Source organism: Zonotrichia albicollis, chromosome 6 (assembly GCF_047830755.1).
Source record: "Zonotrichia albicollis isolate bZonAlb1 chromosome 6, bZonAlb1.hap1, whole genome shotgun sequence".
NCBI lineage: Eukaryota > Metazoa > Chordata > Aves > Passeriformes > Passerellidae > Zonotrichia > Zonotrichia albicollis.
Window position 1 is genome coordinate 53,273,988 of NC_133824.1, and position 26,786 is coordinate 53,300,773.

Here is a 26,786-nt window from a genome sequence, read left to right on the forward strand (position 1 = left end):
TGGCCAGCACCGGAGGATTTGGGAGTTTTACAGGTGCCCCTGGCAGAGCCCCCACAAAGCACCAGGTCGCCTTCCTCCAGGTCGCCTTCCGCCAGACCCGGGCGGGCAGGGAGGCGAGTTCGCTGTAGGAGCATCTCAACTTGTCCTCCCAGGACTTCCAGGGGGGATCGTCACGGGAGTTCGGGGTAGGAGCACCTCAGCTTGTCCTCCCAGGGGGAGTTCGCTGCAGAAGCATCCCGGGTTGTTCTCCCAGGGGTGACTTCCCGGGGGGACCATCAGCTGGCGCTGAGGGGGCTCCGCCGCCGAGCTGCTGCCATGGGCGGTGATGGCCCAGCAGCCTCGGCCGGTCGGTGCGGGAGGGCAGGAGAGGAGCGCCAGCGGGGCCGGGCGGGGCGGGGATGGCGCTCGGGGCGGGCGCGGGGCGGCGGCGGCGGCTGCGTTGCGCGGCGGGGCCGGGCGGGGGCGCTGCCGCCGGGCCGGGCGGAGCGGAGCGGAGCGGGAGCGCCCCGCAGGCTGCGCCCCGCGGGCTGGGCGGGGGCCGGGGCGCGCCGGAGCGGGGCTCGGCCGGCGCCCCCTCCGCAGCGCTCGGCGGGGCCGCGGCCGCCGCTCCGGGGCGATGGGCGGCGGCGGGCGCCGCTAGGCCGCCGCGGGCAGGGCGGAGGCGGGAGGAGGCGGAGGCGGAGGAGGCGGCGGCCGGGGGCGGGTTGGGTCCCTCCCCGGGAAGATGAGGCGGAGGCCCGGTCTGTCGAGCGGGCTGAGCCGGGGCTCTTCCCTCGCAGCCGCCAGGACAAGATGGCAGCGGCCGAGGCGGCGGCGCCAGCAGCAGCGGCGGGGCTGAGGGGCTGAGCCCGGCCGGAGCGGCGCTTCCCGGAGCGCTCCCGGACATGCCCAGGGCGGCGGCGGCAGCTCCAGCGCGGACGCCAGCGCGGCCCGACCCGTGAAGGTGAGCGGCCGGCGGCGAGCGGGGCCGGCCCCGCGGGCGGAGCGCGGCGCTGCCTCTGCCTCCGCCGGCGGCGATCGCGCCCTGCCCGCCGGGTACTCCGCGGCACACCCGACCCCCCTGCCCGGGGCAGCGCCGCCGGCCTGGCCGAGCGCGGCGGCGGCGAGCGGGCAGCGCCGCTTCCCCTTCCCGCTGCTCTGGCCGGCGCCCGCCCCGCCGCGTCCTCGAAGTTTCCCGTTCCGCGGCGCGGCCCGGCGCCCTCCCGGAGCCGCCCCGGGTGCCGGGCGAGGCCGGCGCCGCCCGGCGGGGGAGGTGTGGCCGCCCCTCGCCCGCTGCCGGCGCTGCCCCGCTCCGCTCCGGGCGCGCCGCCTCCTGCCGTGCCTTGTATGGAGCGCCGGGGCCGGGCGGGCTGCGGGGGGTCCCGGGGCGCGGCCGCGGCTCCTCCCGCCCCGGAGCTGCTCTGCCGCCGGCGCGGCCGCTCCTGGCAGTCCCGGCGGGACGCGAGCCTCGGCCCTGAGCCCCGAGCAGAGAGCCGCGCTGGGGGGAGGCTGGGGCGGCAAATGGTGCCCGGGGCCGGCATCGCTAACAGCAACTGGAAAGGAAGTGGACGCTTTAAAATTTGGTCAGTTCCCAAGAACGGGCTCTGTGAAAGCGGAGGGGTTTGTGTGCCGGAGGCTTTGCCGTAATGGTTGCGGCAGGGATTGTGCGGGGTTTGTTCTGGATTCGTCGTGGTATCAATTGTAAAGCTGGCAGGTGCGTTTGCATGTGTTTAACGCTGTAGGAAATAGTGATGAGTGTGTAAAAATTATTTTTGTTTAGATCGAGCCCTCGATCGTCAATGCTATGTGCTTACACGTATATAATAAAGAGCTTTCTTTTGAGGTTATACTTTTGTTACTAACTGTTGCATCTGACTTAAAATGTCAGAAACTGCGATTGTTTGTTTCTTTGTTAACTTAGTTTTTGGCACTCCGGGGCTTGACTTGCCTGAAATTATGTGGCGCTCTGATGTTTTTGCATCTTCCTGCTTGTGCGTTTCACATCTCCCTACTTGCGTATTGCCTTGTTTATTTCAGTGTTTTGAAATTGTGGGAAAGTATGTTACTATGAGCGACGATTACATTAGTTGAAGCTGTAGTTGTCGATAACAATGCATGTTTCTGTGATTATTCATTTTCTTCCCGGTATTACCTCCCCATGACATCGTTTGCAAAAAGTTTAGGCTCTGATTGATGTCGCACTAAGTAGGAAAGCTGGGATGAACTCTGAGGACTGACATAATAATTCCGTAACAGACTTAATTTGCTAGAGCTTTCTATAAACTAAAGTTTAAAATACACACAGTAGCTGCCTAACAAGCGTGGCAGCCAGCGGAGAGATTAATTAAGCACCTGGAAAATAGGTCAATACTGTATTACGAAGCGGCGTGGTGAGATGGCAAATAAATAGAGCAAAGTGTTAACGCGGGCTTACCGGGGGAAAACCGATCCCGCTGGAGCCGTGGGGCGGCTTTATCTGCGGACCTTTTATGGTAGCACATGCTGGGAGCCCTCGGACTTTTCGCTGCCTCCGCTTCTTCCTGGGGGCTTCTCTGCTAGGGTGTGGCACCGCTCGTGCTTGGAAATTAATTTATTAATTTTTTTTTAATAGATAAATTTGGCCGGGTGTTCCAGTTCCGACTGCGGTGGTGGTGGTGGTGCGTGGCTCTCCGGGCTTGGGGGCGGTGTGGAATTGGATGGGTTCCATGAGCTGGAATAAAGTTTCATTGAAAAATTGCTCGGGAAGCTGCCCCTGCCCTGGGGTCTCTGCGGCGCTTGTGAATTTTTCTTTGTTTCGGTTTTTTTTTTTTTTTTTTTTTTTTTTTGTGTGTGTTTTTGCGTGTTTCCTCCCTCGTCTCTTTCAAACAACTACCTATGGAAACAGGGAAGTGAGACAGGCTCCTGCATAACAAGATAGCAGAGACAAAGACAGGGTGTGGGGAGGGAGGCTGAGCTTGCAACTCATCTTTCAGAACTAACTGATAAAAAACCACCAGAATTTATTTGCGTGCGCTGCTTTTCTCCTCGTGTCCTCCAGTTTGCAGCAGTTGCTTCAAAACAAATCGGTGATTTTATTTTTTTTTTTCCAAAAGCATCTGTGGGGTTGATGGCATCTGTGGAAGGGGATGGGAGGCTGAGCAGCACTTTCAGAGGCAGAGGGTTGGTCAGCTCCTGGGTGGAACAGAATTAACTGTACTGAATTCCTGTGGAAACCCCAGTGCAGAGGTGTAGGAATGTCAGGCTGTGTTTCCCCAAGCTCACGTGTTTAGGTGTGTGTACCCCTCTCTGAAGGCACTGCACACTTCCTGTTTTCAGAGCAGTTTTCTTTTTACCTCTCTATAGGATCTCTTTCTTGTATTTTCCCTTTTGCCAGCGTGCTGATCACGGCAACAAAGGCCCTTTTGACAAAGCGGTGCCTTTTGGAACGGGAATTTTGTGGTTGCTTTTCTTATGTGTGAGGGGGGAGAAAAGCAGCGTTGGGCACGGGAACAGCACTGTCATTTGAGGCTGGACATGTATTTTGGAGGAATGTTAAATACAGGAGGAGAAACTGCTTTTAGTGGAGCTAAATTTCGCTGTTGCAGTGTGGGGTGTCGTGGCACTTACAGAGCAGTTCCTGCACACAGTGCTGCTTTCTGTACAGAACTTTGGGGAGTAAAGCAGAGGACAGAGGGGCCTTCCTATATTTTTTTATTAGATTGGTCTCGGCTTTTCTGAATATATGAAATTATTTCATCTGATCTGATTCATTAGGAGGCAGAAGGCTGATCCTTCTGTGAGAGAGAATGGATTTCTAGTGTTACACTGCGCTAGATATTTACCTGTAGGAAATACTGCTTCTCTATGTCCTTCGAAAGCTGAAAGAAGGGGTAAACACCTTTCTTCTCTATTTTTTTTTTTTACTGTGTTGTTTTCTGCACAGAACTTTGGGGAGTAATGCAGAGGACAGAGAGGCCTTCCTATGTTTTATTATTAGATCATCCTCAGCTTTTCTGAATATATAAATGATTTCATCTGATCCGATTCATTAGGAGGCAGAAGGCTGATCCTTCTGTGAGATAGAATGGATTTCTAGTGCACTGATATTTACCTGTAGGAAATACTGCTTCTCTACATCCTTAGAATGCTGAAAGAAGGGGTAAATACCTTTCCCCTCTATTTTTTACTGTGTTGTTTTCTGCACAGAACTTTGGGGAGAAAATCAGAGGACAGAGAGGCCTTCCTATGTTTTTTTATTAGATCAGCCTCAGCTTTTCTGAATATATGAAATGGTTTCTCTGATCTGCAGAGGCATTAGAGCTGAATGGAAGTGCTGTGACTGCCAGAAGTACAAGCTGGGTAGAGCAGGCCTGGTGATCACCTGGTGATCCTTGGCTGAGGGAAGAAGGAATGTGGAAGTGTCACGGTGGTGCCACCAACATTCCTCTGTCACGAGTTGGCTGTTGGGTTTTGTGAAATAGCATCCGCCTCTCAGACTTCAGAAAAGCTTGTTTGTACCATTTTGTGTTTTCCAAGTTCCCAAGTCACGGAAATATTCTCTTTCTTGACATCCCTTCGCTGACAATCAGAGGTGGAGTGGAAAATAATTAATTACTTTTAATGGATCTTAAAAGAAAAGGTGTCCTCTTTCCTTTTAATACCAACTTCTTTTGTAATTTGCAGAATTAGTTGGTATTTACAAGATCTTGGAAAACAATGAATTACTTTTAATAGGTCTTGAAAGAAAAGAATTAATTACTTTTAATAGATCTTGAGTACAGGATGGGACTTCAGGTGTCTGAAGCTGTGCTTGAGAACCGTGGCTGGGCTGAGCACAACATCAGACATGGGGAAAGGAGTGAGGATGAGCACTTGCAGTGCACCTGAAATGACCATGTAACTCCATTTAAAGCAGCCTGAAATAACTGATGCTATGATATGGGTTAGTAATGGGTTACCTTTCCTGACTTCTGCGGGCACTGAGCACCCTCTGTTTAACCTGAAATAACCTATAATGAAGGATAAAGCCTGGAAAATCCTGTTACCTGGTCTTGGCTTCCCCCACCGCCCCTTTAGAGAGTGTTTTAATTTAGAGCCTCTACCTCTTATACAGAATTTTAAAGAAATTACAGCTTTTTCTTCAGTTTGAGTGACAGGTGAGCAGGGGAACAACATCATGTAACTGTAAAGGTGAATTTTATATTTGATAATGTATTTCCTATAGGTTAGGTTCTTCTCCCCAGTTCTTCAGTTGTTTTATTTCAATATAGTGAATATTGAAAAAGATGACAGGAGTTGGTGTCAGTCATGGTTTTAGATGCAGTTTGGGGATAATATTTGTAAAGCTTTGTAGTATTTTTTTTCATTGTATATCACTTTTCCATATAGCATTTTAATACTGCATTTTTGATAGTGGGTAGCTTTTTCACAATCTCTGGTTTAGCAGTTGGGCTTGGAAAAGGAAGAAGAGCAAAATAACAAGTGTTTTTTAAGCAAGTAGACTCAAGTAGTTTAATTCTGTTTTTTTTTTCCTTATGCTGAGACTTGGAGTCAGTGTAATTTCAAAATAACTCTCTGAATATTAACTGTACATATTTATTAATTCCAGCATTATGTAAACTTTTTCTAAAAGCATAACATACAGTACAAAAAAGATTAGGAAATTATTCCTTTTGGTAAGTAAGGAATATAATCCTTTTTTCCCCTTTTATCCAGCTCTCATATGCTCTACAGTATTTGGCTATAACAGGAAAATGCAAAGTTCAAGTTCCAAAACAGAGGAATAAAAGAAAATGCAGTCAAACATCCAAAGACAAAATAGACATAAGAAATATTTTCCTATCTTTTAGGATGATCAAAGCTACAGCAACTCCCAATATTAAAAAAGTAATTGGGTTCTTACATCCAGAGAACTCTTTTTGCATGTTAGGAGGGGCACTCCCATCAAAAAAGCTATCTTTAACATCAGTAATCTTAAACCCATGCTTTCCATTCTTGCTGAAATAATGTAACAGCTCTAGAAGACTTTTTAGTGCTTTTTAAAGCGCACTACAGATGAAGTACAAATAACGTTTTTAATGTAAAAAGTCAGCTTTTATTTGTGTGATCACTTGCTGGATGCATGTGGTCCTGGAAAGCTTCTGGGCAGGAAAGCTCAGCTCCTGATACCTGTGCTGAGTCCCATAAACACCCTGAAAAGAGGAGGCTTTGGAGATGCCCATGGCCTGTTGGATTTCATAATCCACTGTTCTGAGTGTGTCTTGTTCTCTCCTGTGCTCTGGAGGCTGCTCTGGGTCACCACACTCCACTGTCCTGCAGCTGTTCTTTGTGTCACCAGGACACCAAACCTCCAAGCAACTCAAATTACTGGGCGAGGCAAGATTGCTATCACCAAGCTTGGCTTGGCTATTGGCTTGCCTTGGGGCAAGCAGCCACCAGTGCCTGAGAAAGCAGGTTTTGGGTTGTTTCAGGGGTTTTCTCTAGTTTTACATGGCTCTGAGCCGTGAGATGGAAGTGGATCTCCTCGCCTTGAGATGGCAGGAGAAAGAGCCAGGAGAGCTGGGGCTGCAGTGAGTGGTGCAGCTGTGCTTTGTGTGGGGCTGCAGCCTCCTCATTGCAGAGATGTTTGCTGCTTTTATTAGCGTGGCCAGATCCCTGCAGGCCTGCTCCCTGCCTGCTCCCTGCCTGCCAGCTGACACCTGAACCTCTCCCTGCTCCTGCTGGAATAGGCTGAAACCATCTGTGCAGGGACCTCTAATGCATGCCCCCATCAGGGGCTGCATGAGGAGGCTCACCTGTCAAGGCAAAAATACAGAGAGAAAAGGACCTCAACACCAATAATCATCAGAAAATTTTATAAGGGAGGAAAAGAAGTTTTTCTTACTCCCTTTGGAAGACATGAACAACCACTAATACCAGGTATCCATAAAAAGTGTTCATATACACATTTATTTCTAAAGCTTTATTAATTTGCTTTTGCAAAAGTAATTTACTTTTTCGTGTGTAGATAGAATAAATGGTTCTTCTCTTGTGTTTCCACAGTCTCAACATGTTTACTGTTTTGCTGTTTTGTTTTGGTGCTTTGTCTGCATTAAAAGTTGACATAGCTTTTTTTTTTTTTTTTTTTTTTTACCAAATTCCACTAGTTTAAGTAAAATATATTAATTTTTCCCCTCTACCCTATGGCACGCATTTTTTTCTGTGTTGGCACAATTGGTGGACCTTACACAATTTCCTGGAGGATTTGTAGTTGTTTCTTGTAAGATGCCTTTCTGCCTTTTTTGACTGAAGCCGTTGATGTCCATCATTGTTTTATCAACATCTTCCTTCTTGAGTTTTTCTTAGAAACTTTGGTCATCTGCTACTTCTTACCCTTTTCCTTTCAATTATTCCCTTTTTTTTTCTTTTTAACTGTTGGACTTGGTTGCTTGTCTGCAGTCTGTGTGTTCCAATTGAGAAGTTTTTTCCACAGCTTCTCTTTGAAGATTATTAGGGATTGCATGTGGGTAGAAGAGGTACTCAGATAATCTTTGTTTTTCAGCATTTCAATCTGTTAAGTGTGGGAATTTTGGTGTTTGAGATGTTGTGAAGCCCTTCAGAAGGAACCAGATTCGTTCCTAAGAGGAGAAAGAGGAGACCAAGAACTTTTTTCCCTTTCATGCCAACTTATTTTGTGATTTGCAGAATTAGTTGGTATTCAGCCTGATAGGAGCGGATTGTTTTTTCATAAAGACTGATTTTAATAACTTTTCTCTATGGCTTCTTCCTTTGCACGTGTCAGCTCTCATCCCAGCAAGTGGAGGCCATGGTGGGAAGTGTTCCCAAGAAATGCTTTGGGAGCTCTTTGTGACAAATGCTGCTTGAGACTAGATGTGTTTTTAAACCTCTGTCACAGAGGTGTCTAAACATTCTCCTCAAGGTTAAAACAAGAGTGGCTGTTAAAGGTTTATTTATGCTACAAGTGGAAAGATGATTAAACATGGGAGGGAATACAACAGAGAAAAAAAAGTATGCACATTTAGCAGTGTTATAATGTCCCCAGGTAGTGGGTTGTATGCTGCATATAATCTTTCTTTGCCCATGCTTTCTGTGTAGTTAAATCAGGAAGTTTCTTTGCACAGGGGAGAGGGAGACATTTCTTGCCCTTGCATGATAATATGGGTTATTACAGTTATTGATTCATTAGGAGGCAGAAGGCTGATCCTTCTGTGAGAGAGAATGGATTTCTAGTGCACTGATATTTATCTGTAGGAAATACTGCTTCTCTGCATCCTTAGAAAGCTGAAAGAAGGGGTAAACACCTTTCCCCTCTATTTTTTTTTTACTGTTCTACAGTAAATGCCATGTCCAATTTATACAGCTGTTTTCTGCAAGCAACTAATGCTATTTTCATGATGGCGTTGCTCACAAGGAAAGAGGAACACCTGTTATATAAAAGCAGAATATTGAAACCACTTCTAAATAACAAATTTCTATTCTGGGAAAAATACTGGGACTTCACAGAGGTTTTTTTTCTGTTTGTGTATGTGTAGAAATACCTTCCTGCTTATTGTGTGTGTGTGTGTTTACCTCAGTCTGTTTATGTTTGAGAGTTGTTACTAGATGTAGCTGGGGCAACTGACCTGAAAACTGAAAAATAATCAAGGCATCTAATCCCACACACTTACCTTGATTGATCTTTTTGTGCTGCAGTTAAGTCAGTTTTAAAACAAATAAAGGCTAATGTTCTTATTTACTCTGACATTTTGGTTGCAGAGGAAGTTGAATGTGCTCTAGGTGTGTTGTCTTCACAACTCAGTAACCATTTGATATTGACATTCTTGTTGGTCTTCTTGGAAGAGGGACTGATTTTTCCATGTATTTGGGCAAAGTTTTAACTCAACTATTGCTTCTACCAGGTGGTTCTCAATGTGTAGGAAAGTTTTATTCACCCCCTTGCTACAGGAGAGCCTGATTTGCAAATTCTTGCATTGCATGTCAGACTCAATGAGCTCGACAGGTTTTTTGTGTGTGTGCTGCTGCAGACTTAATATGCAGGTCCTGTGGGGAGAGCAGGAGTTTTGGGTTGTTGTTGTTGTTTGGGATGTTTTGTTTGCTTTGGTTTTTGTTGCTTGTTTGTTTTTGTCCAGGTGAAAATCTTTTTTCCCCGAGAGGAAGAAAGGTAATTTTGGATGAGTTTCCTCCTCATTGAGTAATTGAGAGGACTTGATGAACTCTATGTAAGTAGAGTTCCTGTGCCTGCAGATAGCACATCTACCTTCTGTGAAGTGGCAGCAAACTTCTAAATGTGTATTCTTACAGGAGCTGCTTTTGGTATTGTCTAGAGCTATTTTAAAAATTAAATTCCAAAATAAATTGCTAAGATTGGTTGATCCATTTCTAGTTCTAACAAATGGCCAGCATTCTAAAAAATGCAAAATTGCACAAAAATAAAATGACTGGAAATAAGAAAGGACTAAGAATTTTTTTTTTTTTTTAAGTACAGTGGCATTTGAACATGTGACATGCCAACATGCAGTTTGGGCTAATCCTCTCTATCAAATTTTATTTCTGCTTTAGGGAAGGTGGCAGTGGAAGAAGTGCCCTGCCTCTCTGCTTGCCTTGGCCCTGCTGCTGCATTGAAGGGTGGCAGACAGGAATGGTTTGGATGGATCCTCCAGCCCTTCTGCCCTGCAGAAGGTGTGGGCTCTCCTAAGCCCCACTGCCAGAGACTTTTATTTGAGTGTGCCTGCTGTTTCCAGGTTCAAAAAGAATTAGTCTTGTAAAAAAAGAGATTAGGCTGGTGAAGCCCTGGCTGGTTGAAATGTGCTGTTTATGTTGATGGTGGCACATTCTGGTGTGGAGGGCATGTTTCTCCCTGGGGCTGGTGGCCAAGGCTGCACTGCTTGTGCCTGCTTTCCAGCTTGCCCAGGAGAAAAAGAAATGCTTCCAGTACTGGTTCATTTATCTTTTTAGCTGTGATTGCAGTCATATTGGTATCACAAGATTTAGCTTTTGATAGTGGTGGAAAATATGAATAAAGCAATTGTGTTCCTGAGTGCTGCTGCTGGTGCTATGGCAGCATTGAGTCACAGCAGTTCACTCTGATATTTTATGTAAAATATGTTTGTGCTTAGTGGATGGCGTCAGTCCTGTTTCCAAGGATGGAGACAATGCTGCAATTGAAACTGGCTTGTATCACACTTAAACCAACTGGTATTTTCAATTTCTGCTATCAGTGCAACATTGGTGGTGTCTGATTAAAAATACCTCAGCTGTTGCACAGACCTTAATCCGCACTGTAACATTTTTTTGGGTGGTTGGTAACTAAGTTCTACAAGGGCAGAATTGGATCATTGTATCCTTTGCTTTCCACTAAAACTTGGAGCCAACCTTTGGCCTTTCAGCCTGGACTGAGGTTTCATGTGGGGCAAAGGCTGTGTTGGCTCAGCTGAATGCTCCTGGTGAATGACGGGCCAACTTCCCTGAGCTCTGGAATACGTTTTTTAGTCAACAATGGTAATGATTTCTTTTGCAGTTTCATGAAATTGCGTCTCTGGTTGCTGCCCCAGAGCTGGGTGTTTGTTTCTTTGGTGTGATATCAGCTGCTTGTGCATCTCCTGGTTCTCTGTGGGGCAGTGTGTGTCCAGAATTGCCTCTGTGATTGAGGAAAGCGTTTATAGGGCACAAATTACCTAGAACACCTCAGTGATTTCTGCTTTGCTCTGCTCTCTCCCTTCTGTGGGTCACAGAGCTGGTTTTGAGGTGGCCAGAGGGTTGGGACTCCCTGGGCTTGTGTTTCTGGACACCTTGCACTCTCTGTGGACATGTTTTCCTTTATAAATTGCATGAAACCTCAATTGCCAGTGCTTTGTTATTAATTGTCCAGCTGGAGTGAGGGAATTCCTCAGGGTGAACAGATCATGGGGTATGAAAGTACTTGCATCAGTACAGCTTGTTCAGCTACCTATCCAAAATAAACAATAACGTAGAGGTGCTGCTACTACTGGTAATGAACTTTCATCTGTGCTGAAAGAGAGGGCAACTATTTCAGCTTTGTACTTGCTGAATAACTTGAGAAGTTGGGTGGCACCTAATATGAAAAGAACAATTGTTTTACCTGGAAAAAATGACAGTTAATATCCCTACAGTGTTTCCAAAGTGATGCATGATGTAAACAAAACATTTCATAAGTGCCACTGCTCCAATTGTGCGTTTGCTGGAAGTTACTGAGTGTTTAGAAAACCTCCCTCGATGCCCAGCTGCACTGTGAGAAGGATGTGAGAGTTTTGGAGCTGGTTTTTGCCCATGGAGGCCTGAAAGAAGTTGGAAAACAAGTTTTCTTGGGTTACAGTTTAACTCTGTTATTAGGCGGCTGCCTCTGGCTGCTGGGAATTTACTACACCAGGAGCAGCAGGGTGATTGCAGTGCTGGGGGCAGGAGCTGTGCATTTCACAGACAAATTAGGAGAGCACTGTGGCAGTTTCTCCTGAGCTCCCCTGCAGTTATTAACCAGTTATTTTGCCACACTTCTCCCCCAGCTCAGCCATGTGGAAATGTCACTGTACAGTTAATTATTAATGGTGCTCAGGCCTGGAACAGCCTGTGCTGCTCCAGGTTGTCTCAGTGTGCCAAGTGGGTCGTGCTGCTGAGTTTGCCTAGCCCCAGAAGGCTGCAGATGTAATTTTGAGAAGTAGAGAGCATTGTTACACCTAGGTGAACATTAGCAAGGTGTAAACCAGAGGTGCATATGCCTGGTTCCCTGCTCAGTTTCTGTGCAGAGAAGTTTGGTTGTAGGGGGAAAAACTGAAGTGCCTCCTGTCCACTGACATTACTTTGTGAAAATACACTTGTTAATTTATTTAAAGGAATAAACAATGAATTTACCTAGTTGAAATATATTTGCTTTGTTACTTTGTTCATACTTTTTTCAGAAGCCCAGAATTCACAGCCTTAACTCTGGTCAGAAGTCTCATGTTTTGTATAGCTTTATGTTTAACGAGCCGGATTTTCCCAGCTCTCTCTGCTTCAAACCAAGAGGACTGGTTCCTCTGAAGGAAGCCTTTCTAGAGGTGCTAACAGAACCCAAAACTCCTTTCTTGTGCACATTCCCTGCACTATTCCCTAGCAGTGAGGTGGGATCTCTCCAGTTGGAGAATACAAGCTGCAGAACTCCAGAGCCAGATTCAGCTTGTGTCTGCCACTGCCTGTGCTGAAGTGGTTACACTTGCTTTGCACTCAATGAAGGAGAAGAGGACTTTAAAAATAAGTGTGGAGCAATGGACTACATGGACTAAAACTGAAAGTCAAGTAGGGAGTTACTCCAGGGCTGCCTGTGTTACTGTCACCTGGAAATTGCACTTTTCAGACCTTCTGATGCTTTGGTTTGCATCCTGGGGGGGTCTTGTAGTGCACAATTTGGTTTTTATTTTAAATTAAATTTCACTGGGAGATGTGCACCAGCTCCTTATGTGTGTTCAGGCTCGAGTAACCTTCCTGAAATGAGCACAGATGATTTTTTTCTTTCTTTTAGCACTGGTTGTTTGGCTCTACAGATCCCTCTTTTTCTACAGCTGGGCTGCTTAATGTAGGTGCAGTCTGACCAGCTTCAGTTTGTACGAGGAAGCAGGAACAGTCTCATTAACAAGTATGCAGAAGGATGTATGAACTCAGTGAAATGTTTTGTGGCAGGGGAAAAGAAAGATCCACTCTCTGCTAGGTGAAAATGTGCTGTGTATTTTTTTCTTTTGCTGGGGAGTCCTGGTTAAAAAAAAAAAAAAAAGGCAACAAAAAACCTGCAACACAGTAAGTCTATTCTTTCAGGTGTAGCTATCCATAGGATTGTATTGTAATCCAAACACCTCAAAATAGTTTAAAAAAAAGTTTCTGAACCCCCCAAACAAATCAACCCACTAAGAAAAACAGAACCAAAAAACCAAACCATCCTCAACCACAAAAAAATCCACAACCCCAAACCAACAAAAACCCCTTAAAACACAGCAGTGCTGTTACAGTAAAGGGTGTTGTGGTATTTTCCCTTTCTCTTCAAGGTTTGTTGAGCAGCTTTGCTGTCTGTGGGGGTTTGTTTTCATCTGTTTGGGGGGAAATCAGTTCTGTTCATCAGCTTAGCTTCTCAAAGGCCTCCAGCAGCTGCTTGTATTGGATAGCTCCATGCTGTTCTGATGGGTTTCATTGCATATAGGTTGGGTAGAGTGTGCTTCTGTCTGGAATGTCTTCTGAACACTGTGAGTGTGTGGCAGAGGTCTTTAAGCAGTCTCAGGTGTAGGATGCTGCAGGGTTTTATGTGCCCGTTTCACAGGATTCACTGCTTATGTGAAGATACATTTCTAGATGCCAATGTCATTTGGAGAAGCTACAGTGTGTGTTTAGAAAAAGACAAGCAAAATGATGGGAGTTGTGAAGAAATGTTTAGGGGAAGGTAAAAAATAAGATGATTGTACAAGTCTGTTTTTATTTGTGTGGAGTAAAATTTTATTTTATTAGTTCAGTCTGTGATGATTGTATCAAAGGCTGTTCCAGGGAATGTTATTTGTTCCATTTAATGGTCAATTTTCTTTTTTTAGTGTTTTTTTTTTTTTTTGAGTTGGTAAAAATGTTCTTGTAATAACTCAGTAAACACTTCTTATCTGTGAACAGAGCTGTTAGGGTGGTTGGAGTTCAGGGTCGTGGAGTTAGTCCTGTAAGAAACACACTAACCCCAAAAGGTGATAGTCTAGTTTTTCTTATCCAGCTGAAATTAGTATTGAAGAGAAAGCTGGGATTGTGTTCCTCCAGACCTTCTGGACTGGTTTGAGCAGCAAGAGCTCTAGAAAATTTACACATTTTTACATGCCAGTGGTCCTCACAGGCTCAGATGGGGATTTGAGTGAACCTCTGGTTCTCCTCATGCTGGACTGTCCTGCCTTCCAAAACCATCCTTAATTTCAGTGTAGCTTTTTCAAAGTACTTATCATCATCATTAGGTGCCCTCAGCTTTGGTGACCTGCTTCCACAGGAAAATGCCTTCTCCAGAAGTTGAGTGGAGCAGGATTTTTGCTGTTAGGTAGATCCAGGGCAGACTGACCTGCTGGGTCAGCTTGGCCAGGTTGTCACCTGTGGGCCAGGTGTCCTCAGTTTGTCTGTCAGGAAAGCGATTCTGGTCATCTGAACCCCCTGTCAGCAAACTGGGATAACACACTAGTGTGTCCTTGAGAAGTTTCTTTGCTTTGAAGTGTAAATGGTTTTTGAGTTTGAATATCTTGTTTCAAGCACATGTGTGTCAACAAGTAAGGGGATTGTGATGAACAAGCAGGCAGAGTATTTTGTAGTGGGAACCTCTGAAAGGGTTTAAGAAGGAAATCCCCAAGGGTTGTTTTGATATTTTAGTGTCTTTGGTAGATGTGATATTTAAGTCCTCTCAGAACTGGAGTAGTAAGGTGCTGATAGAAGGTTGGGCTTGGCCTGAGCTGTGCAGGTGCCACTGGAAGCTCCAGAGGGGCTTGCATGTATGTATTTTCTGGGGCAGCAGTGAGGTCTGAATTTTGGATATCTAAATAATATGATCAGGATAAGTGATTTATTTAAATATAATTATGATAGAAAAGGCAGTAAGATCTCCTAGTCAATAGTAATGCTTATGCACCTTGTAATGGGGCATGTTAATTAAATGAAAAGTCAAGAGCTTGAGGAATTTTTTCCTGTGTTTTGAGGTTAATAGTTAGTGTTAAATCCTTGGTGTGGAGCAGGAGGTCAGTGGCAGTCCCATCATGTTTGGTGGCAGAAGAGCCCAGCTGTTTCCTGGCTGTCTCCAGCTTTCTACATCGTCTGGCTCTGGGAAAACAGCTTTGGGAAGGAGAAGGCTTTGAAGTTTTCTTCTGCAGCTGGGACAAAACCCATTAGAGGATTCTAAACTGAGGTGTTGGTATGATTATTTTAATTGCTCTTAAGATATCTAAATGTTCATTTGCATAAATCAAATCACAGCTTCAGAATAATTATGCTGTGCTTTTGGTTAGTTTTCATTTGATCAGAGTCACTGCAATGTCTAGCTCAAGTTTTATGTGACTCATCTGCAATTTAAATACCTGTTACCAGAATTTTCATGTACTTGGTACGATTAAGTGATCTAATTAAGGTATTATTGTATTGAATTTGTCTCTGGGAGCTGATCAGACTGGTATAACCCATAACTTCCCTGACACCTTGTAGTTCCTCTGGGGTCCATCCAGAGCCTTTTCCTTAGTATTTAGCTTAACTACAAGACAATTTAAGGCTGGTGTTTGCCAGGTCTGGAAGGGGACACTGGGTCAGTGCATAGAGGACACCTGGAAGGTAAATTCAGTGCCTCTAGCCCCATGACTCTGTCACTGATACACGAATTTCTGCAGCGGGGTGGAGCAGAGCTCAAGGAAAGCACCTGCCTTTGGTGAATGGATTAGGTTACTGTACATGTAAGTTACTGGAACCTTGTCGTTGTTTGTGTGTACATAGCCATGCCCCCTGAGCTATTTTGGGCCCCATCACATGGCTTGGTCACTTTCATTTTCATCCCAGTGAAATTCTTTGGTCTGTGGCCGTTGTGACATTTGTCTGTTCTCAGAAGGCTGCTGGTGTTTACAGTGAATAGGTTGGATTCCTTGTGGAACAGGTAGCATTGACTCACAATTATCAACTCCTGAATTATTTTTTGTCGTCGTTGTTGGACATCTGAATTGGTTTTTCAGTTGTGTTACTGAGCACTGTGCTACTTTTGTGTGTAGAAGTGGTGGGAGGTTTTAAATGAAAGTTGAATTTAACAGCACAAAGGTAGGACCCCTGTTTGAAAAATGCCATGCAGCGCTGTGCTGCAGCCTGTCTCAGTCCTGTGCAACCAGCTCAAGCACTTAACTGCAGGAACCTGCTGCTGCTAAAGTCCTCCTGTGGGCACTGGCAAAGCGTGAGGGCCTTGTTCTGCCAGAAGAAACTAAATATAAAACAACTTTAGACCAGCTCATTTGGAGAACATAATTGTGTCCTGATTTTTCTTTTAGACGTAGCAGCTGCTGGAAAGCTTGGGAATGCGCACAATTTTCACTTGTTTTTTTCTTTTCCTCTCCCCCTGTAGGTATGGCCTCACAAGTCTTGGTCTATCCACCATATGTTTATCAAACCCAGTCAAGTGCCTTTTGTAGTGTGAAGAAACTCAAACTAGAACCAAGCAGTTGCGTGTACCACGAAAGAACCTACCCGCAAATCTATGTGAATGGTAAAAACTTTGGAATTTCTCCCCACAGGGTTAGTACTTTCTTTCAGACTAAAAACCCATTTGATAGACCTCGAGGACAGAGCTTTTGGTTGCAGTCAAATGCCGTTGCTTTAAAAAATACCGCAGGTGCTACAAAAGCGTTGGCAGCGTGGGCACAGCAGCCGCAGCCGGAGGCGGCCGGGACGCAGGGAAGCCGCGGGGATCTCCTGGAGGGAGCCCAGCGATGCGGGCTGAAGCGTAAGAGCGAGGAGCTGGAGAACCAGAGCAGCGCCATGCAGATCGTTGACGAGCTGTCCATCCTGCCGGCCATGCTGCAGAGCGGCGTGGCCAACCCGGTGACGGTGGTGGCCACGGCCGCCGCCTCCAAGCAGGGCGGCACCGGCGGCGACGGGGATTACCAGCTGGTGCAGCACGAGGTGCTGTGCTCCGTGAAAAACACCTACGAGGTTCTCGACTTCCTGGGACGAGGGACCTTTGGGCAAGTGGTCAAGTGCTGGAAAAGGGGGACGAACGAGATCGTGGCAATCAAAATCTTGAAGAATCACCCTTCGTACGTGCGCCAAGGGCAGATAGAAGTGAGCATCTTAGCGAGGCTGAGCACTGAGAATGCTGATGAGTTTAACTTTGTGAGAGCCTACGAATGCTTTCAGCATCGTAACCACACCTGTCTGGTTTTTGAGATGTTGGAACAGAACTTGTACGATTTCCTGAAACAAAACAAATTCAGCCCTCTGCAACTGAAAGTAATAAGGCCTATTCTGCAACAGGTGGCCACTGCACTGAAAAAACTCAAAAGTCTGGGTTTAATCCATGCTGACCTCAAACCAGAGAACATTATGTTGGTGGATCCTGTTCGGCAGCCTTACCGGGTCAAAGTCATAGACTTTGGGTCTGCCAGCCATGTATCAAAGACTATTTGTTCAACTTATTTACAATCTCGGTATTACAGGTAGGTGTCTTCTGCTTTGAGTTTTTTACCTGTTAGGGAACAAGGTTTTAGCATTTCTTAAAGTCAGTGGCTTAAATAATTGCTCCTCCAGGTAACTAGTAATGGTTTGGAAAAGATAAAACCGTCTAGGAATGTGAGAGTTCTGTAGTTGGTTGCCATTTTGAATGTCAATACTTGCTTTGAATGTTTTTATAGTCTTGTCTTTTTCCTGGAAGTATGTTTTGTGTTGTTCTCTGAAGCCATCACTTACTGCTATTTTGAGACCTCTGAGACTGTTGAAAAGGAAAAGAAAAAAAATTATCTTTCACTTGCTTGTTTGGGATGTCTTTCCAGCCTTCCTAACATGATGGATTTTTTTTCCTGTAAGCAGCTGGACAGTGTCCTAGAAGTGCCATGTTTCTGTATCCTGTTGCCAAAGATTATGTAAATGCCTCTGTTTTTCTCCAGCACTTGTAAATATTTTCCCTAGTTCTTAGAAACTCCGTTCTGTCTGAGTGCCTTCAGCAGCTGTGGAGTTCAGTAAACTTCTGGAGTTAGGGAGTGATAGGATGCTTAAATGTTTAGGGTGATACCAGAAGGGTGTTCAAAGTGATTTTGGTATATCATTGCATTTTACTTTTGCCTGAAAGTGGGAGTATGTTTTCAATTCTTTGTTTGGTTATTTTTTTAAAGCTTTCTTTGAATAGTTACCCAGTCTGCCTGGCATTTAAAAATTACCAATATTTAGTCCTTTTGTTTTCCTTATGAGCTAAACTTATCTTGATTGAAGATCTTTCAGTTCTGCTTTGCATCACTGGCAGTAGTATGTGCTGTGTATTGCCCATCTGCTGATTGAGTAAGAAGCTAGTAAACTAGGACAATGAGTACTTGGAAGACAATTTTAAATATTTTACAGCTATTCATGCTGGAAAGGAAAACTTGTGCACTGCAATTCTAGGCTTGATGAAATTAGTGATTGGAGTTCATGCCAGAGGAATCTATTTTTTGACTGTAGCTTGTAAACAAGAACGCTTCATGTACAGTGCTCACATAAAATATTCTAATTCATCACCTGCACTCTCTATTACTTAATTGCAAACTGCAGCAGAGGATTTAAAAACTTCATGAAGTTCATCAACAGAAAACTAAATTGGGAAATGTTATGGATTGATGCATGTTCACATTATACAAAAATGTATGTGAGAGGGAATGAAAAGTTAAGTAAGTTGGGAGTTCATTTTGGGGTAAAAGCTGTGATGAATTTTTGTGTAAAATGAAAAGATACTCTGGTTTTGGGCCTCAGGACAAATCAGGCCAGGTTTGCAAGGATGGCAGAAGTTCTGAGAGGCTCTGGACAAGTGCAAAGGTCTCACCTTGAGCTGTCTGTGCAGAATCAGAATCCAGCAGATACTCCAGGTCTGAGAATGTTTCCCTACTTATTTTGGTTTTTTTATTTATTGAAGCAATTACAGATTATTGTGAACTATTGCCATTTTTCACTCCTTTCTGCCCAAGAACAGAGGGGAGACTGTGGACAGCCAGGCTGGGTGGTCCTGTTGGAGAACTTCAGCCTCAACTCACTCCTTTCAGCATTTTTTTTTCTGGTTCAGATGCCTCAATAGGCAAGATATTGTTGTTTTTTTAGTTCCCTACATAAAAATGCAGTAGCTGTAGTTGTGTTTTACTTGGCTTGATGTTGCTTTGCAGCTCTCAGTAGAATTCTGGCACACTTAAGGGTTTGGGCAGGTCCATTGCTGGCAGGATCAACGTGCAACTCCTTGGCATTTTGGATGCTTGCATTACACTCAAATGTGACTTAGTGGAGTTCCCTGTGGGTATTTATTCAAATATATCATCCCCCAAGAATAAGATAAGGTTTGTGTGTGCATATACTTGTCTTGCCTCAATGCTGTTGAATGATATGGGCTCATATGGTGTGTGCACCTAAAATTTCCTAATTATTAAGTTATGCTTAAGTGCTTTGTTAATATTCAGGTTTCAGTAGATCATATTCTTTGTTTTGTATAGTTTTATAATTCTTCTATAAAGTAGCATATAAGTCAGAAATGTTTGAAAATAAAAAGAAGAAAAATGGTTAGGGTCCATTTACTTATATATTTTTTTTTTAATATCTAAATATTGATTGAGATATTAATAATAAGATATATAATTTTGAAATAATTTTGAAAAAAAACAAACCACCAAACAACTATACTTCAAAATTACTTTCAACAGAAGTTTTTACTTCTGTACAGGTTTTCAACATGCTGGATTTCATCATGGATGTGTAGTTCTCTACCAGTTGTGTGATTCAAACTAACTTTGTGTAGACTGGCAGTTCCTCAAAATTTCTTTTTGTTCCATTGGAAGCACCAGACTAGTGCAAATAATAGCAGAAAATAGGGATTTGATTTTAAAAAATCTTTTAAAAGCTTTTAAAATAGATGAAACTGGGGAAATTTGAATTGAAAAGTCTTACAGAAGAATTTGAAGGGCCTTCAGAGAATATCTTGTTTTGAGATGTCATTTGTTTTAAGAGAGGTTGTGCTTTTGGTCAATCAAATAAGGAGCAGTTATACATAAAATATAACTGTACTTAAATACTTTTTGTATTAGAAGAGCCTGGGAGTGATAGTGCAGGTTTGACCTGTTTGACTGTGACATGTCAAAACAAGTTTTACAAAACTTAGTAAAGAAAAAAGGTCGTTTGTTGGTGGTGCTTTTTGGTTTTATTTTGTTTTTTTCTCCCCGATCTGATCATTACTTGTGTTTTTTTGTTCCTGGGATCAGACTGAACTAATGATCATGAGAATGGAGAATGCCCCAATGTCCAGGATTAAATAAATAATCCTATTTTGTTTATATACAGCCTATATAAATAAAATAGGCTGTTTATTTTGAATTCTAGTGTCACTATTTTGCATCTGTAAGAGGAAGTGAGTAATGAGTTGGAAAAATGAGTAATAAGAGGATTAGGACTTAAGGAGGGGAACATTATGTAGCCAGGTGAATGGATAATGGGCTGGCTTACCTTGCCTGTAGCAGCAGGAGAGGTGACCTAATGGTGACTGTTGGAAATATCAGGGTACTTTTGCATGAGGAGAGCTCCTAAACACGGGAGACTAACTGGATTTTAAAAGGGTATATGCAAGCAGAAAAATGGACACAGACTGTATGGAGTGATAATGACTTGATGTTTTCCTGTTTCTGTTTCAGCTTTGACAAGCAAAGAGAAAATAAGAAAATGGTTAAAAGAAGTATGAAAAATAGATTTGACATTTTGTTACCTTTTGGAAGCTCCTGTTTGTTGTATTGCTAGAAATTGTTGAGTATGGATATGAATAAATACTAGCTACAATTTGCTGTCTGAAGTCAGAGATGATTTTTTTATTTGTTTTAAAGATCAGATGTTATTCTCAATGCTCTTTCCCTGAAAGGCAGTGTCTGTGCTTACATGCTCTTTTTATGCTGGTCTGGATTTTAATAGCTGTGGACTAGAGAGATCTGGTATTTGAAGCCCTTTTCTGCTTCTGGCCTCACACATTAAGACTGCTGACCTTTTATGAGTGATCTAAGGAGGTAAATAACTAAGCAGTGTGTACATTTTCAAAAGAAAATACCCTTACATGCAGCGTAGGTGATGAAGCTTTTGTCATTTATGGAAATGGTATGAGCAGTGTGTTGCTCTCCTTTTGGTCAACTGTGCCCCAAATCATGAGAAGGGGAGTGTTGCATCCCAAATGGAAAGCAGTGCAGGCTGTGGAGGAGGAGGAGAATCAAAGCATCTGTTTCTAAGTCTGGTCTCTTGTACTCATCTGGCAAGGCAGAAAGTTCTCCCAGGGCATGGTGTTTCTCTCTGGAGGTCATTTTTCCTTGTTTTGGCTCTTTCTTGAGGTGAGATGCATTTGGGAAAGCAGTATGAGAGGAGAGGCTTCAGAATGGCTGTCTGCAATTAGCAGTAGCGTCCAAGAGGAGTGGAGGGAAATGGTCAAGGTGGTGCTGCCCATCTGCTTCAGAGAGCCAGGTTACTTTCCTTCTTTCCTTTCTGTTGCCATGGGAAGCAGTGGCCCTCTCAGTGTATGGCACTCAGCGGGAACTCTTCAGGGAATTACTGCTCAGTTTTTTTTTTTTTCCAAGGGGACTCACCTTCATATTGATTTAATTTGGGTTCCCTTCCTAAGGGGATTTGAAAATGGAGTCTTCAGTAAACCTTACCAAACTCATCATTCATCAAATCCCTGTAACACTGTGGATCTGACAGTAGCCATTGAGTGTGCTACTTCATTGCAGGATCCTGTTGAACTCCTCCAAAAGGAGTTCAACAGTGGCTCAGCACCAGCCCCTATGGCTGCCTCCATGGTTATTTCACCTCCTGTCTCCAAGGAAAACATCATCACCTTTGTGCTGTGTCAGATTATATGGCTGGTAGAGTGCAGCTGGAAGCTTGACTGAAAATGTGTTTTGAGGATAAATGATGCCTTGTGCAGGCTGCCCTTAGAGCAGAGGCTGGGCAGAGCTACAGAATAAAGCAGGGATTGATTCAAAGCATCTCCTCCATGGATCCGCCTTGGGCAGCACCAGAGCCCAGCCAGGGCTGCACCCAAGATGAACCAAAATGGCCCCAAAATGCAGGAGCGCTCCCGGGCTCTCTCCCTGGGATCAGTTCTGCTCCATTTGCACCTTGCAGTTCATTGTCCCATCCCAGCTTTAGCCCAGGCAGTCCCACCCTGCTTGTTTTTCTCTCTGCAGCCCACGGTGTTTGTGCTCTGGGGCTGAGATTGGGATCATTTGTCCTTGGTGCCCACCTGGAGCAGGAATTGTTTTGTCTCCCTGCTCTGTGCACAGAGCTCACCATCCCTGAATGTGAAGCCCAGACCTACACACTAAAGCAGCACAGAATTTGGAAAATATAAAAGCTGAAACCTGAGGCATCATAAGCCCTTGGTCTCCCATCCAAAGGATGTTCCTTTAGGCATCCAGGGATCTGCAGGCAAACTGTTGTTTAGCATAGCCAGATTCACTGGGAAAACAAAGCGAGTGGGAAGCAATATAAATTATGTCCAGATTAAACTGGGCACCAGCTGGACCCCATGGGCTGCTGGGCAGCTGCAGTGGTGTGGCAGAATGGAAGGTGTCTGGTTAGTAAGAGATGCTCGCAGCTCAGAAATGTTTTTCTGTTCCGCTGGTGACAGCAGTAAAATACGATCCTGGGTATTCAGCAGTGCACTCATAAGGAAAAGCAAGTGATGTGAGTAGGTGCACTCAGTGCAGTCACCCATTCCAGAGCTGGACAGTGATATTCTCCCTCCAGCCTTCCAACTAAGGGTAGTGCCTAATCAACAGACTCGTTCCAGACAAAATGCCAAATGTCAATAGTGTTGCAATGGAGCTCAGAGAGATGGAAAAATCGCTGTTGGATGTGTTCCTGGTGGCTGAGAGCAGGCTTTTCCCCTCTCCTCCTCTTACCCTCCTCTCCCATGAAGATCAGAGAGGACAGAGGAAAAGTGATAATAATTGTGTTCTGTGGTCACAACGCTGTTTTCACTTGCCCAGTCAGTTCTGCTGCAGCTCAAAGAGTGATTTGGTCTGATATGGGCCCTTCTGTTTTAAAGGGTTTTGGAAGGAGAATAAAGTAGTTGAGCTGTGTGGTTTAATTACTACCCCTGAGCTGGGCTCAGCAAGGGCTCTGTGCGTGCTCTGAGGCCGTTGCAGCAGGACAGCTTTTTATTTATTACTTTTTCAGCTTCATGCTAAGTTTCAGAATAAACCACCCTCAGCTTATGCTGGTTTTTTCTCCCCTCAACTTTATGCAATGTACTTGACTTCTTGTTCTCCTTTCTTACATGCATTCCTTCAAAATTAGAAAAAAATATTCTCATGGCCATGAATTCCCAGAGAGGCTTGTTTTCTCCCTGGCCTTTGTAACTTGGTCCTTGTCACTCCAGGGACTCCTGGGACCACAGAGTGACAGTGCCTCTCCCTGGAGTGGGATTTGGAGATTGAATGTTTTCTCTCTGTAGGTTGGGCTTGTCAGCAGGATGGGTTATTATGGCTCAGTGACACAACCATTGCATCCCAGCAGACGATTATCTTCCCCTAATGTCGGATCAGCGTACAACTTCTGCATGTTTCAAACAGCAGTGAAAAACATACATACAAATAAACATATCTCTTAATACAGCTTTTCTTGAAAGCAGTGAGCAAAGGGAGAAGCTGTGCAAAACTGACATCTCGGGAAGCAACTGCCTTTTCAAGTTCACCCATTGCTGTTGCATACTTGAAGCTTCTAAATGGGCTTTATCTAGAGTGGGGTGTCTCGGGGTTTTTTCTCCTTTCGCAATGCCTAGAATTCTTGCTCAGTGTTTATTAAATTTTGGGGTTGATAAGTTTAAATGAGAAGCAAAGCCCTGTTAAACAATTGATTTTTCTGTCAGTTTGGGAAGCGTAGTGCGAGAACAAGCTAAAAATGCCTCTGTAAACAACTTCCACTTCAACATGCTAGCAGATGTTATTCTATCACTTTGAACTGTGCATCACTGAAGTGTATTGGGATATCTTAAAATAGTCAGGGGTGGTGGCCAGGAACGGTAGACTTCTATAGATGGTGAGGCTGTTTCGCTGCTGCAGTGAAATAAGCCAGAAGTACATGCTGCTGAGGTCGTTGGCTTGCTCAAGGTCAGCCTGTTCAAAGTCAGCTGCTCTGCTGCGAGCACGCTTGCAGTCAGGGGTATATATAAGAGAGTCCTGATAATGTAAGGAATTGCTGGTACAAGTGAATTGGGACACTTCTCAGTTTTTTTTCCCCCCTCTTTAAAGTTGCAGAGCTGCGGCTGCTGGTGTATTTCCTTATCGGAGCAAACGGAACTTAATGTCAAGATAAGCCTTTGTGGCTTGTGTCTGTGAACAAATTGTTTTATTGATTTGGCAAGACTTTGTTTGTACTTTTTGCATACTGTTCATTAATTTTTTTATTGAATTCCCGTTTTAAACTTCATGATTAATAGGGCCAAACAAAAGCCATTACGAGTATCATCCAGGAGTGGCAATCTTAACTCATCAGAACTTCATTTTTATGTAGCTGTTTGATAACAAATGCATTTTCAATTCTCTCATTATTTTCTAGTCAACATAACGTGGTCTCTAATACCTTATTATTCTCTGTTCATAGAAGCAGAAAACGAGAGTAGATTTTTTGGTAATGGTGTGGTTTTTTTGGTTTCATGTTGGGGATTTTTTTTTTGTAATTCTGTAGAAAAGAGTGTCAGGGTTGCTGTTATTTTGCAAGTGTTTTTTTTTTTTTTTAATCTTCTCTGAAGATCCATAGGAGAATCACAAGGATGGGAGTGGATGAAATGCCATCCAGCCTTCATGTTGGGTTTTTTCCTGAGCTAGAGATTTTCTGAGTAACATAACCTGGGATAACACATGAAGCATTTGAAGGTACCATGTACCTGCTGGAGATTCTAGTAATGTCAGCCCAGATTTCAAGTTAATCATGATGGCTGGAGCAGCAATGTGAATCAGAGTTAAGATAAGGGTTCTCTTAGTCTTTAGGTTGCTTCAGTTTAACAGAAGGGAAATTCTTTCATGATTTTCAAGGCAAAAGAGCTCTTGGTTCTTACTATATTTAATTTCTGCTGAGCTTGAATGATAGACCTGTTTGCCACGGCTAAAGTTTTGGGAAGCAGCTTTTATTTTTCACACATGAAAATAGATCTACTGAAATGTGATCCTTTTTTTTTTCACTGCACTGATATTTAAGTCCCAAAGATCTGTTCCTCGTACGTGAGCGTGGCTATATCAGATATCTCACTTGCAGAAAAATATCAGTGGTAGCTGCAGTGCTGCCATTTGTAAATGCCAATATTTGTAAATATTGTGACAAATGGCTCCCACTGTGGGGCTCCTGTGAGAATATGGCTTTGCTGGTGTAGGAGCAGGTAGGACTAGATGTGAATCAAGGTGGTGGAAAGCCAAGGCTCTGCTCCTCCACCTGGCATCCTTGGCTATAGGGGAGAGGTGTTCTGTGGGTGGAGGCTCCTTCTGCATCCATGGCTTCCTCCAGGAGTGACGAGGATGGAGCAGATGTGTTGGAAGTCTGTTAACTGGAAAATCAAGCAGCTTGAGCAAGTGCAGATGGATGTGTGAGCATGTTTTACACTCACGTGGAGTCAGACCAAAACCAGCAATAAAAATACCAGGGGATTAAAAACCAAAACACTGACAAGAGAAGAGACCTTTTGTGAATTCAGGCACTGATTGGAAAGTGGTATTGGTGTCTAGGATAAAAATAAGTGTTTGGGATGCAATTAAGTAGAATTCAAGTTAGTATGAATATGTCTGGACTGTTAAATTTTACACTGTATATTTGAAAATTCTTGATCCTACAGTGCCAGTGAATATTTTCAAGGTTTTTTTTTCTTTTTATTTGGCTGTTAAAACAGCTTCTAACAAGTGAAATGGGATTAGAGGGCTGGGAGAAACAAGCCAAAAGCATTTCACAGATAAAATTTTCAAGCTGTTGCATTTTGAGACTATGATGTTACCTTAGGAACATTTCCCCCCTTTGTAAATACCTAGGATGTTTCAGTTGTCCCAGGACAGCACAGCAGCCTCTCACAAAATATCATCTCTTTATGTGATTAACTTTTTTCAGAATTGCACTGTTGAATTTTCATTAGTATTTGAATGCTTTCTTGGATGCTTTTGAGAATGATAGGGTCTTACCCTTGTAGTGAATCTTTAGGTATTCAAAATGTTAAAAGCACACAATGAAATCTTTCACAAGAGTACACTTTGTTTCAAGTGCAATGCACAAAACCTTTTTAAATGCTGAAGATTCAAAATTAGTGTGAATTTAAAATGTATTTTAATTGCCCCAAATTGATTCCAGGAATTGAAGTGAAACAGATTTTACCATTATTTTTGTTACTTTCTCTCAATAAAACTTAATTCCCTGATAACTTTCAAACATGTTCAAGTCATGGCTTCTTTGAAAAACTGCAGGCACCACTTCACTTATGTACAAGGCTTTTGTATAAATACAACACTATATGAAGCTTTTAAACTGCATATTACTGTTGTTTTATCAACTGAAAAACTGTTAGGGTGTGCTGTAGGTCGTAGATCAGTACTGGCACTTGATACTTGCCAAAAAGATATGCTGCCAAAAGCCAGCATATTTACACTAATAGTATTTGGATGTTGTTCTTCGTGCCTTTTTTTTGAACCCCAGTTCATGTTTAAATTTTTGAGCTCCTGATTTCCTCACTCTTTCACTGCTTGCTATCCAACCAAGATCTAGTTGTGTTTTAAAATATAAATTATGCTTTGTGTCTACACACATTTTGTTGAAATATCTTGAAGTATTCTTAAAGAATACAAAGAATACAATGTCTCCCCTGCACCTCTTCTCCAGGCTAAACCCTCCCAGCTCCCTCAGCTGCTCCTCATAGGATTTATGTTCCAGCTCCTTCACCAGCTTTGTTGCTTTTCTCTGGACCAGCACTGTGTGGAGATGCAGCTGATTTTGGACACTTCACCTCCCTGGAAAAGTAGCTAGGAGTAGAGCAAAGGGCCTCTGCATTTTTGGTAACAAGAGCTGGGAAGCAGAACAGGAGGATGTAATTTGTAAATTATATGGTGTGGCTGCTGACTGCTTTGGTTTTCATATAGCCT

General features: G+C 43.7%; 1 protein-coding gene across 6 annotated transcripts in view; it reads left to right on the forward strand.

The window, feature by feature from the left end:
• The first annotated feature begins 804 nt into the window (after window positions 1–804).
• Window positions 805–26,786, forward strand: part of HIPK3 (homeodomain interacting protein kinase 3) — a 69,172-nt gene continuing 43,190 nt past the window's right edge. The window contains exons 1-3 of one of the 6 annotated variants that reach the window (XM_074543814.1): window positions 1,243–1,562; window positions 16,040–16,209; window positions 16,307–17,129. In XM_074543814.1, the coding sequence (XP_074399915.1) occupies window positions 16,453–17,129 (677 nt within the window). In that variant the 5' untranslated portion in view covers window positions 1,243–1,562; window positions 16,040–16,209; window positions 16,307–16,452. Of the gene's footprint in view, window positions 944–1,230; window positions 1,694–16,039; window positions 17,130–26,786 lie in introns of those variants that run through there. The other 5 variants (XM_074543812.1, XM_014269923.3, XM_074543815.1 and 2 more) reach the window with 5 other exon arrangements.